Here is a 13,561-nt window from a genome sequence, read left to right as displayed (position 1 = left end):
CAAATACAATGGGAGGCATGATGTAATTGTCAAATTTCTAACACTTCATCTCCTTGAGACTTCGATTTTAAGCCTAAATAATTAGGCTCAGTTATTATTATATGGGTCTTCCAGAGGTCTGAATTGTCGACCTGTTATTAAGGACTTTCCTTCTAATGAACATTAATTATAAACTCTTGTAAGGTCGACTAGAGACGAGAATTGAATCCTTTCATCAGAAGAAATCATACCAACCACTTTCTAACGGCTGCATTCACAAATCTTTGAAGACATAAAGGCTATTACCTTTCGACTTTCGAGGTTGATATCGGATTTCCTTTTTTAAATTTTGTATTGAAATTTGAAGGTAGGCTTTGTTATATTTTGTCTTATTTTGCCACTGTCTTGGAGTTAAACAGTGTGAGAGATGATTTTCGAACTGATTAAATGTTTTAAAGTGAGTAAAACCACAAACCTTTTCCAGATTATTTATCTTGCCTTTGAAAACATTTATTAAATTTTTTTTTTTTTTTTTAAGGAACAATGATGAAATGCAAACAATATAGACTGGATGATTTTCCAGAATGTAAATATTAGGTTAAAGTCAAGATTTTTTTTTTTTTTTTTTTTTTTTTTTTTTTTTACTTCCGGTTTCTGCTCTGCAGACGGGACGACGCTGACCAAGATATGGTTCTTTCTGATTAATAATGCTCTTCTCAGATAACGTGAAAGTTCTACCCACCTTTCTCTTGTATCACGAATAACTTTCTTGAATCTTAAGCGTGTCTAATTATCTAGTCAAACAGTCAGCAGAAACCGGAAGTCAAATAGAGCAGACAATCTTGACTATAAACTGACCTATTTCTCATCACCTTCATATGAATTCTATCAAATGTAACGGGTTGTGTTGGCTGCCTCTGTAAAAATCCAATTTTCAAAATTGGAGGAAAAAAAAACAATGAACAAAAATTAAAGTAAAAACTTTCGGGCAACATTATGGTGTTACAGCGTGGCCTTTGTAATGAAGGCCATAGTTACAGGCAATAAATCAATAAACTGGCATAGTTTACAGAGAAAAAACAAAATATACAACAAATGTTAACAAATGCAAGAACGTTTACTTTATCGACCTGCATAGTTTTAAAGTTCTGAAACTGCTTTCTATTTCCTTTCAGGCATGTCCTGCAACAACCCTGAACTTTATGAGGTATGTTAAAGTATTTGTCTAATTTTTTAACTTTTACATATCTTATATGTAAAATCAATTTTTTTAAATTTTTATTTTTTATTTTTTTTTATATATATATATATATATATAAATTGCTTCAGACAAGACCTGGAGCCACTTGCTATAAAGAGTTAAGAATATATTACTTCAAGGTCAAAAACCTTGTCAATGCTAAGTGTTAGATGGAATAGATTCTGACTCAAAAACAGCAATTCTTCCCTATTTGTCAGAAACATTGCTCATGGAATATGCAGACTAACGAACAAAATAAGCAAAGCGAGTTATGCGTCTACCAAAAGTAAACCCCAAGATCCACTTTCTATTCTCCTTAAATTATAATGTGGGGTTAAATTAGTAATAAACCTTTGAGCCTCTAACCAGAAATAAATGCCCGATCATATTTTCTCCATTCTTTTCCCTTACATCTTCATTATTGTCTATCCTGTCTTAAATTTTTTTTCTTTATTTTTTAAATCAAAACTTTATTTCTTTTCTTCACAAATTGATATTAGCTGATTGGTTAATCGTGTTCAACAAAAATTGCCAATGCCAAGGAATACATTTTTGAAAAGAATATTTATGCTGAATATGGTCTGTTATCTCATTGGTATATTAATCAAAATTTATTTTTTTTTTTTTTTTTACTGAAAACTATGGTCACTGTTTAAAATTTAAGCAAAAAATGTATAATTATAATCAAAAATGGTCATTGTATGGTAATTTTGAAGTTAAAAAAAAAAAAAAAAAAAAAAAAGGTATTTGTGCAGTTTATGAATCCTGCTGAAATAACTTTATTAAGAAAGCCATACTTAGCATGGAGAGAGGAGTGGCTTTTTAACTATTCTGTACTTTCACCAAACAATTTAATAAACAAAAGATACCATTCTCAGCTGCTGCGATTTCATTGGCTAAGCATTTCTGCATCTTGCTGCAGTTTAATTTACTTGCTCAGAATTTTCCTAACAACAATATAGTCTGTATTCTACCTCTTGAAAAGTACTGTTTACAAAGAGTACTGCTTTTTCTGAATAGTGTCATTGGTAGAGTGCTTCCTTGTAGTGCTCCATTTTCCTGTTCTTGAGTAATGATGGTACTGTCTGAAACTTTTTGGAACAATATGTTCTAAGAATATTACCTAAAGAATTAACACTTAGATGGTTGATGTCCTAAAACAAACCAATTTTTTATCAAAATCCATTGCATGATTTTCACTCAAAAAATGCCTAAAATTCAAGATTAAGGGATTTTAAGAAAGTGAAGAGCTGATGTATGGAAGTGAAACCTGGCCAGTGAGGGTTGAGAACATGTTGCATGGAGAAAAATATGATGGATGTGTAATATACATGAATAAATAATATGGTGGATGTGAAATACATATGAAAAAATTGAAATAGCTTAAAATATTTCAATATTGGTATACATAGAAAGAGCTTGATGAGCTAAGAAAGAATCTTTTTTTAATTTTGCAAATCTGATTAAAATTAAGGGAGTTATGACTATTTTTGTGCCTCACACGTTTGGATATTTTCCCCTCTTTAAGACCATATGCGTTTCGTCACATTTTTTTACACTACTTTTTCAGTAAAAATGTCATATCTTTGTTAAAACACAAGACTAAGCAATGAAATTTACAATATAAGTGTATTTCCCCACCCAACCCCTTCTGACCACCTCTCCAAAATGTGATTCTACCATTTTAGGCAATTATGTATGAAATGCCATGAAAAACTTTAATGAAAGATAAACAAATTATTTTAGAATTTAATGTAAAATAATTCCCCATTACAGGTCATTCTAGCGTTTTAGGGCAGTTAACTGGGGTTTTTTATGGGAGATAAATCCTGTATGCTTTTTGTTTTATTTTTATTAAAAATGCCATGTATCCATAAACAGAAAAGAAGTTGAAGAACTCATAGTTGAGTTGTAATGTGCTTTATGTACAAAAAACTTAAATTTAAACACAGGACCATTTAAAAATGAATATATTGCAATATTTCTTTGGTATTATTGTAGATTAACACCTTCTGTTTAACCCCACCCAACTCCTTCTGACCACCCCTCCAAAATGTGATTCTACCTTTTTAGGCAATTATGTATGAAATGCCATGAAAAACTTTAATGAAAGATAAACAAATTATTTTCGAATTTAATGTAAGATAATTCTCCATACAGTTCGCGCTAGCGTTTTAGGGCAGTTAACTTTTTTTTTTTTTTTTTTTTTTTTTTAAGAGGGGGTTCTATGCAATGAGAATATGAGGGTTGCCATTCGGACTTTGAATTAATTGTAGGGCTAAGGAAAATTGTGAACATACTGAAGATTTGACAGAAACAAAAAAAACAATATTAGAGGGGGGCAGTTAGTTTCACAAAAATTTAATGTAAAATAATTCATAATTTCCAGGCCATTCTAGCATTTTAGGACAGTTAATTTTTATGGGAGAAAAATCATGTGCATTTTTCTTTTAAGGAAGGATCTATTTATTGTTTTTTTTTTTTTTTTTTTTTTTTTTTTTAGATACTTGTATGTGGCTTACAGAGGTATTTTGTTGGGAGGCTTGCCACTCGAACTTACTGTTATTGTTAGGGTTAAAGAGTGTTTTAGGAGGAGACTTGCCACTCATAACTGGGGTTAGAGGTGAGGTTAAGAGAGCTTTTTTTCAAAGAGAGCATTCATCACTCCTATTTACTGTTAGCGGTTCATAATTATTGGCTTTTGAAAATGTTATGGATTAAATTTGGAATATCATATTAAATATGTAAACTTATGTCCCCCCCCCCCCAACAAAAGAAGTGTGTGTGTATATATAAAACAAATTTTATGCAAAGCATTAAGCAAGATAAGTTACTTTTCTACATAACTGAATAAGTTTTTACTGTTTTATTTAATGAAAAATGTTTTGTTTGAAAAGTAGGTAATATTCAGTGCTACCCGAAAAGAAAATATGGCCGCAATTTCTATTTACATTTTTCAAGTCTTGATAATCACTTCAAAATAAGAAGTAAAGTAAAATGGTGAATGAAATCCACCCAATAAATGTCATGGTAACATTTATTAGGTGGGTTTCATTTACCATTTTGTTTCATTTCTTATTTTGAAATCTTTGAGACTTTAAAAATGTAAAGAGACATTACGGCCACTTTTTTTGTTCTTCGGTAGCGCTCGCTCAGCACTACTTGTTTTTCGAACCGAATAAACATTTTACATTAAAAAAATAAAAAGTATCCGGTTAGGTAGAAAAGTAACTTATCTTGCCTTTGATAAAATTTGTTTTTGACAACTTTTTTGTACGTTTATGGATTGTAATATGAACCGTTACTTCATTTTTGTTTTGTTGTCTCAACTGAAAAATGCCGTTTCAATTTCAAATAAATCTTACAGAAAGTCTGTGTCTATGTATGTATATATATATATATATATATAGTGTGTGTATTCGACAAGTAAATAAGTCAGCAAATGTTATGTTTAGTTTTAATTACGAAATTTCGAAGAAAATTCCATAAATTTAATTTTTGTTTTTGAGATTGAAGGTGTTTATTCCATAGGTCATTTATACTATGTTGGAGCAGGTCGTAAAAATACCATTCGCTTAATAAGTAGAAAAAAAAAATAACGAAATAAAACGCTTCATAATTGTAGTTTGATGTGTTTTCTAACTGCTTTTAAAATTTCAAGAATATTGATATAGATTTTGAGGGTTTGTATTACTATACACATAGATTCGATAAAGTTGTACAAAAAAACAAATATAAACAAAAGCAATATAAGTTACTACATTTATATTCATTATGTTTTTCTTAATTCGTTCTTGAATAAAAATTAAAGAACGCATGTTGTTTACACTGTGCTATTCCTAATACTACAGCTGCTGCTAATATTAACTTCATTTGTCCAAATCCGAGAATTAGAAACTTTTTTTTTGGGGGGGGGATAGGTCCTTTTAAATTATTATCAAACATACAATAATACTTTTAATTGATAAAGATAGTAAAAAGATTGATTTACTTACTAGTGGGTGTCCGAAGAAATTTTTTTTTTTCAAAATGTTTGATACTCGTCATATTAAAGTTTTATTTTTAACACACAAAAAAAAAAAAGATCAAAAATATTTCGGACACTTGACTGTATTAAGATTAACACCTCTTCTGATTGTTTCCCAAATTTCATGAAATTCTTCATACAATCATGGTATGGGCTTTTAGAAATCGGGGAGGGTCATTACAAAACCTTACCAAAAACGTCATTTTATAACGTTCACATTTTTATCACTTTGTTTGCTTAAAACTCTTAAAATATATAATGTACATCCATATTTATTAATTCATTTGAAAGTATATTCATTTCCGAACAAAACAGTAGTAATTTGAAGACTTGAAGTGCTTTTGGTTTAAAAAAACATGGCTATTTTAGTAGAACTACCTTGAAATTTGTGATTATCCAAAGCGTTTTTTCGTCCGTGTGTATTACTAGTGTAATGCGAGTCTTAAAAGAAAGGCTTAGTTCAGAAGATTAAATCTGGAAAATATAGGACAATGTGTGCAGAACAGGAGACTTTGAGGATACTACCACATTGGAAGAATGGATGAGAGTTCTTGGGTTAATAGACTTAAAATGGTTGAGGTAACGGGGTCAGTTCACAAGAAGAATGGCTAGGAAAACATGGCGAGGGGGAGTAATAAAAATAGTCTTCAGGGATAAAGACCTGGACAGAAATAGGTTAGTTTGGAAGTCTATTTCTAAAATCTACCCAACACTTGCCAGCATAGTTCAGAAGTACAAAGATTTAATTTTTGCTTGTCCATTCAGAAGAACATACTGTATGACCACTTATCTTTTTTTTTCTTTTTTTTTTTTTAGATGGATGGAGATTGATTATTTGGACTAGTGTTCTCGTCTTAAGTGTTATTTGCACAGCGTTTTGGTCAATCTAACCTGACCTTCTTCAGGCGTAGCTTGTCAAACTTAGGGTGGGTGGGATGAATCCTTTTGCCAAACTTGATAATTTGCACGGAATTTCAAATGGAATCCTTTATTTAATCCATGGGAATAACATGCTCCTGTTCTGTCATCCGCGAGTGAGTAGAAATTAGAGGTAATTTGCAGTTATACTTTTTTGCATCACCCACATTGAGGATTGAACCAGGAATGTAACTTTTACAACTGAATTCCACAAAAGTACTTTATCCACTGCACAAGAACCCAATTCCTGAGTTAGACAAGGTATGCCTGAAGATCAGAGGTTAAATCGACTAAAACGTTTTGCAGATAATGCTCAAAATGAGAACAGTAGTCCAAAGAATCCAAATGATACGAACATTTTTATGTATCGAACAACAGGAGTAAGAATATTTTGATGCAATTTCTGGGTGTATCATGTTATGAAATATAAACCTTAGATATTGTGTTGATTGAAAGCTGATGTGATTTTGCATTAATTCATTTTGAAATGAGTTTGCATAATTTGTTCTAGTGTTGAATCAATTAATCAGAATCTGAAATATCAACTCTTTGGAGTATCAGAATTGGAAAAATTTAGCTTCATTTCTGATTCTGAAAACGGTTCTTAAAATAAAAAAATTTGTATTTTAAAACTTAATATTCTGTTGCTCGTACTAAGTTTAAATATTTATTGATATTTAACCTATCAGTATAACTAAAATATGCCATGCCAACGACATGAACCCTAGGCGGGTTGAACCGGCTTCCCCTGAATCCATAGGAATACCAAATTCACAAGCACATCCCAGTCAAGGGAGATGGAGTTAGGGTTTACCGTTGTTGCAGGGAGGTGCTGATGTCCTCCTCCATACAGTACCTGATATTCCCAAATTGTCACTTATCTGGTATTGACCAGGCTCAGTGTTGCTTAACTTTGATCTAACATGATTATGCTATAACTAAAATCTATAGATCGTAAACAAATTTAGATAAAAATATCATAGGTTGAACAGTTAGTTTTCAAAAACAAAAGTGCATATTTGATATTTCTTTGAGACGGATTGAGCTATTGTTTCCTTTTTTCTCTCACTGACAAAGAAGGGATTGTTGACCCCCACCCACCCCCACCAAAGGAGAGGTTGGACCTAGTAATTCTCTGCTGTTCATTTGTTTATATTTTTTTTTTCAAGAACCACGCCTTGGATTTTTTTTTTTTTTTTTTTTTTTTTTAAATTTGCACAAACATTAGTCATGAAAGTAAATTTTTCACTCGTGGAGGGAGACTCCGCATCCTCAGCATTTTTTGTATGATATATATTAGGTTGGTGCAAAAATAATGTCATATATATATATATATATATATATATAGTTGAACATCAAAAAACGACATTTTTGCACCAACTTAATATATATTGAGGAAGGGAAATTTTTCTTTTGAAATATCAAGATTTTCCAGCATCTTGATTTTATTAATATCAATAGTAAGTCTTCTATTTACTGTCATTGTATATAAAAATCTATCAGAAAATAGATAATGCCATTTGCAGTATTAATATACTGCAAATATTAGTAAAAGTATATCCACTGTTTGGAAGCATTGAAATTTGAAAAAATATAACCGAGATAAATCAAAATGCAGGGTTTTTTTTTTTTTTTTTATGCAACATATCCTCATTCAGGCATAGTCTTCGGTTCTTGTTGAAAATTATCTGATTGGTCTCTAAACCGTTATTTTATTTTTCAAATTTCAATGCATTCAAATGGTGTAAATACTTCTACTAAACCACATGTGTATACCCTAGGACAAAATCATTGGACTCTCACATAAAAAAAATTCAATCTTTAAGAACAGAAGATTACAGCTAAATGACACTATGCAGCATAAAAAATTGTATTTTTTTTTTCCTGATTTAAGTAAATATTTATTTTAAAATCTGCATTTTTGACTCTTTAAACAGTTTTATTTTTACTGCAAATGTTCTTGATTTTTCATTTTTGTTAAGCTTCTTTTTCACCATTTTTCTGCATTGCTACCATAAATACAGTTTGTTTATTTATTTATTTTTTTTATTTAATCTTAAGTTAACATTTCATAAAATTTCAATCAGATTTTTTTTTTCCCAGGAAGTCAAACTGTTTCGAACAGCACGAGAAAGAGAAAAGTAAGTAAAATTCTTTTAAATATCATATTTAAATGATAAAATGTTAAAGATAATAAATTGAAACTTTGTTTACATTAAAAAAATTTTTTTGTGGCAGTAAATCCTCAAGATGAATAAATGCTAAAGTTGGCCCATTTCTTGTTCTAAATGGTAAAGTCAAAAATACCTTATTTCAAGTTAATTCAACATTACACATAATCTATTTTCTATACTGCTTATGTATATGTACTATAAGTTGCATATTAACTTGAAAAATTACTTGAAATTAATGATTGTTTTGATTTTTAGTATTGTAACACTGTTCAGCTGAGGTCATTGAGTGCTGGGAGTAGTAAATGACAAATGAAATGGGTTTTTTTTTTTTTTTTTTTTTTTTTTTTACAATGGATAGTGAGTTGACAAAGAAGTCAGGGGCAAAGTTTAAATTCAGTATATGACGAGTGACCAAATGACCGATAGGTAGAGAACAATGGACTAAGGATCGAACAATATATTTGTAGGTATTTGGGGGAGGGTTACTGAGTCTAGCAGCAATAGGGATGACAAAGCTGGACTTAACGACAGTCAGTGAGTTTTTATGATGGTCATGAGTTGAGACTTTACAACGGTCAGAGTTGAGAGTGCAGTTGGACTTTGACTACAGTCGGAGACAGATTGTGGCCTGGGCCAGATTGGAAAATATGTGAAACAAAATTTTAAGTGAAAAAGCCAATCGAGGTTATTAAAAGCAATGCTGGGGTAAGCAGAGAAGGACTGCTATTATTTTAGATTTTTTTTAATTACTTGCTCTCTCAAGGCTTGAATATGATTTGCTTATATTTGGCAAACCCCGTTAATCCACTTTTTTTTTATTATTGATGGATCTGTTAATATTAAGCCTCTTTCTTATATCTATTATTATTATAGATTTTGTGTCTAAGAATTGGTCATTAGCTGACCCTTGGCAATCCATTGAATCTTTTTGAAGTTGTAAAACAGCTTCATGACAAGTTGGAATATTGTTATTTCTTAAGTCTGCATAAAATCATTGTCATAAACATCATTTACAAGACTTGTTAAATGCGTCCTAAGAACTTGGCGCCCATCCTCTTTTTAGGCCGCTTTATCTACACATAACCCTTTTCTTTTAAACATTAAAAGGCTGAAATTGCTGTAAATTAATAGAAATAAATTACCCAACTAATAAATGCTGCTTTTCTTTTCCCTAGATTCATTTAAAGATTTTAGCCTGTTACTTATATTTCCATGAAGATGGTGACTGAAAATTGATTCGTTTTGCCAGCCAGTGTCTAATCAGTACAGATAGCGACGAATGGCTCAGGACTGTTGTAGTTTATCTTCAGCTTGCAAGGTCGCTAGGATTGGGTTTTACATACTGCACCTGATACTCGCCAAATGGTCACCAATCTTAGGACTAAGTTTAATGTCATTTACCTTCGATGATCTTGCAGGAACCGGTGTGGCAGTATGATAATAGAAGTGTAGTGATTTTAGGCACTCTAATTTTCTCGACGATGGTGACATAATAAAATTTCTGATGATTATCAAGTGATGTGGGAAGAAATACGTAATTTTCTAATCCTTTTATTTCTCCGTATAATGTTCTACTTGTTTTTTCATTGGTTCATATGTTACACTTTGAAAGAGGCCAAACTGCTTCAAAAAAGGTCAGTTTGACAACCCTGGATAAGAATTGGTGTAGCCTCGTTTTCAAATATCATTGTCGTGACTCCCAGTCCTTTTTACTGCCCCTCACTGTTCCCTTTCTTTGGAGGGGACAACTTGTGACCCTTCACTGCTGACACCGGTTTTCTTTTTCCCTTTCTATGGAGTGACCGCCACGAGGGTTTAGCTGCTACTGCTTCGACATTTCTTTCCTCAATGTCAGACCTTCATTGTAATTTTTTTCCTTTCTCCCATTTCCTCATTGGGACTTGGATTTTCCTTTCTTACTTTTCTATTTTGTTGCTATTTTGTTCTGGACTTATTCTTCCGTATTTTTAAGCATTTACTGCATTTCTTTCCAACCCAAGCTTCACGCTAATTCTGTATTTGTTTTTCCGTTTTCAGTTTTTACCTTCAATTTCAATAAATCTGTTGATTTTTAACAATAAATTGTCTTCAGTTTTTGGTTTTTGAGAGGTGTTTATACTTTTCGTCGTAAGACTTCATACACACTCTAGACAAGAGAGCACATAGTTTTTATGAAACTAAACAATCATAATATGATCACTGTTGTAATGGGAGAAAGGAATTCATAATTTTGCTGTGCAGTGATCCTTCAAAGAAAGAAGTCAGCAAATCATTAAGTTAAAGGGAACATTCAAAATAAACGGGGGGGGGGGACATTGTCAGCCAAAAGAAGAGGTGCTGGACTGAAGGAGTAAATTAAAGATTGTGTTATATGATTTTATTTATATTGAACTATGTAGCACAATATTACTTTCCGAGATTCATTAGTACTTATTAATTTCTCATTTAAATCCGTTCTATATTTAAAATACAAAATGGACACTATTTCCATAAGAATATTAATAAGCTCATATTTGCATGTTATTAGTTTTTTTTGTCCAAAATACAAATTATTTGCACTATTCAGAAAAATATCAGCTTTATCAAAATATTTGTTGATTTAAATATATTTCTCATTCTGTGGAATTTCTACAAATCCTGTTACTTTTACATTTTTCTTCAGTTGCCTTTTCTAGATACAGACATTTGTAATTGTCTGTTCATTAGTCTCAAATTTTTTTTTTTTTTTTTTTTTTTTTTTTTTTTTTTAACAATTCAGGAGACTTTGTTAGTTTGGCCACCTTGAAAGATGGATGACAGTTGCTGGTTTAGATGTAGAACAATTAAAATAACAGAAAATCAAGGAAAACATGGAAGGAAGTAATAAAGATGGACTTGAGAGAAAGAGGGATAAAGACCAAACTAGATAGGTTACCAAAGTGGAACTCATCTTAGGCAGGTTGAACTGACTCCTCTTCCCACATACAGCACTTGATATTTCTAAATGATCACCGATCAGATATTGGCTAGACTCGCTGTAACTCAACTTTGGTGATCTAGCAGGACTGGTGTATGTGTATACTGTTGTATATGTATAGTTTAGCGTGGAAGTAAATTACTATAGAGCCATCCAACACCTGCCATCATATAACGCACAACAATGTCTGAACTAGTATGACTACATTACCCATTATTAATTCCCTTAATGTCTCACAGCAATAAGTAAACCCCCTTAAAGCATGGATGGGACCAACTGATGAGGACCTGATCCTATTTGGTGACACAAGTGGAATGGCAACAGACGGGAGAAGTGTCCAACCTCAGCATGATATGGGGAAAATGATAAATAAAAACTATAATAAAAAATTTTTCTTTTTCTTTCAACTTTCTAACTATACAACTTTATTACTGTTATCGCCTTGTTTTTCTACATGTTTGATTATTTTGTCTTTAGGTATGACAATATGGCCGATCTTTATGCTGTCATCAACACTTTGCAGAGTTTAGAGAAAGCTTACATCAAAGATGCTGTGCAACCCAAAGAGTAAGTATTTAACAGAACAAAAACAAATAAACAGCTAAACCAAAACTTGAATTTTCAGTTGTCTTGATTTTTTTTTTTTTTTTTTTTTTCAAAAATGTCAATGCTCTTATAGTACCAAAACCTATCCCACTCCTTCCCAAATATATATATATATATATATATATATATTAGCAAGGACACCTGACGGTTCTCAAGATTGAATTAGGATCAACAAGTGTATCACACTTCCAATACTTTTATTGGTGAAATCGCCCATTTTTCAATCAAATCTATTGTTTGTTTGCTCTAGTCAGGGATCCACCACAGTGCACCAGAAGAAAGCTTCACATGCTTCCCCGCAATGACTTAGTCACCCATACATTGTAGTCCATATTGCACTGTAGAAAACCTATTTTATAAAATCATATTTTAATTAACTTTTAAAATGCAAAAGTCAAATATCATGGTTTAATTGTGCTTTAAAGCAGAAACATTCATTACAAATTCACCCCTCAAAAAACGTAATGTTTTTATACACCATGCCTTTCTGCTTGTGATAAAACTTCTAAAATGCACTTGTGCTATTAGGCTTTATCAAAGTGTTAACTTTCGTCAAAATTGGACTGTTCCTTTAATTGAATTTTTTTTTTTTTTTTTTTTTCAATTATATATATATATATATATATATATATATATATATATATATGTTTGATGGTTAAATTTTAAATTCTGAAAAAACAACATATAGACACATATATTCGAATCAAAAATTTATTGTTTGACAAAAGGAATATATAGAAGGGGTTATGTTGATTTCTTTAATCCATGGATTTTAAATAATAGCTCATATCATCAGAGGAAATGAAATGCGGTTAGCAAAATGTTCAGCTGTGAATTGACACGTATTTTGCTTTTCAGCACAAATATTAAAAATAGTTTTTTGAGTGGTTGTTGATAATTATATGAAGATAATTATAGGAAGAGAGAATTTGATACATCCTGGGCAGTTCATTATCGGAAGGAGTAACAATGTCCTCCAGGGTTATAATCCAGGTAGGCAGAGGATAGGTCCTGGGGAGAAGGTAGTATTTCCATATAGAAAAAAAGCTTATTGCTAATTATTGCTTTTCCGAAAGGTATACGGGGGGGGGGCAGCCGAATTCGTTGGTATGAACAGCAAACCTACTCGTCCACAGATCGCCTCCAAACAGAAATATATATACATTTTAAATAAATTTTAATTAATTAAACCAGATCTCACTACGACAACAAGCGTAATGAACAAATTGTATCTCAGTTAATCAAGTTGCCTTTAAGTATACCCTCAAAATTAAAAGAACCCAACCATAAACTCACTTAAATAAGTAACCCTCCAAGCATTCCAAAAATTTAGACCATGACTCATCTCTATCTCCACCTCACCCACTCACCCATCCGCACAGCAAAAACAGAATGCCCACCCCGTATCATGCACACTCCCATTGAAAATCACAAGAATATCCATTTCCCATTTGAACTTAAAATCAAGAGGTCAACATATTTACCGAATACTAGAATACAAATCCTCTCGCACCCCAGAACAAATTCCATTAAGCACCTGTCTGCTCGCCCAACTTTAATCCTCCCCCCCTCTCTCTTTACCCTCTCTACTTCACCCCACTCTCCTCTTTCCCTCATCTAAAAGGTTTTCCTCACCCACTATCAACAATACATACACTGTC

General features: G+C 31.7%; 1 protein-coding gene across 1 annotated transcript in view; it reads left to right on the top strand.

Annotated features, from left to right (window-relative positions):
• The window catches only part of LOC145296692 (vacuolar protein sorting-associated protein 28 homolog), a 45,110-nt gene that overhangs the window by 7,689 nt on the left and 23,860 nt on the right, over positions 1-13,561 (top strand). Inside the window, exons 2-4 of the mRNA XM_080142660.1 lie at positions 1,155-1,186; positions 8,268-8,305; positions 11,772-11,861. Of these exons, the coding sequence (XP_079998786.1) occupies positions 1,155-1,186; positions 8,268-8,305; positions 11,772-11,861 (160 nt within the window). The remainder of the gene's footprint in view (positions 1-1,154; positions 1,187-8,267; positions 8,306-11,771; positions 11,862-13,561) is intronic.

The sequence above is a fragment of the Euprymna scolopes genome, chromosome 17, assembly GCF_053919585.1.
Source record: "Euprymna scolopes isolate OS-2025 chromosome 17, ASM5391958v1, whole genome shotgun sequence".
NCBI lineage: Eukaryota > Metazoa > Mollusca > Cephalopoda > Sepiida > Sepiolidae > Euprymna > Euprymna scolopes.
This window is presented reverse-complemented; position numbering and strand designations above follow the sequence as displayed.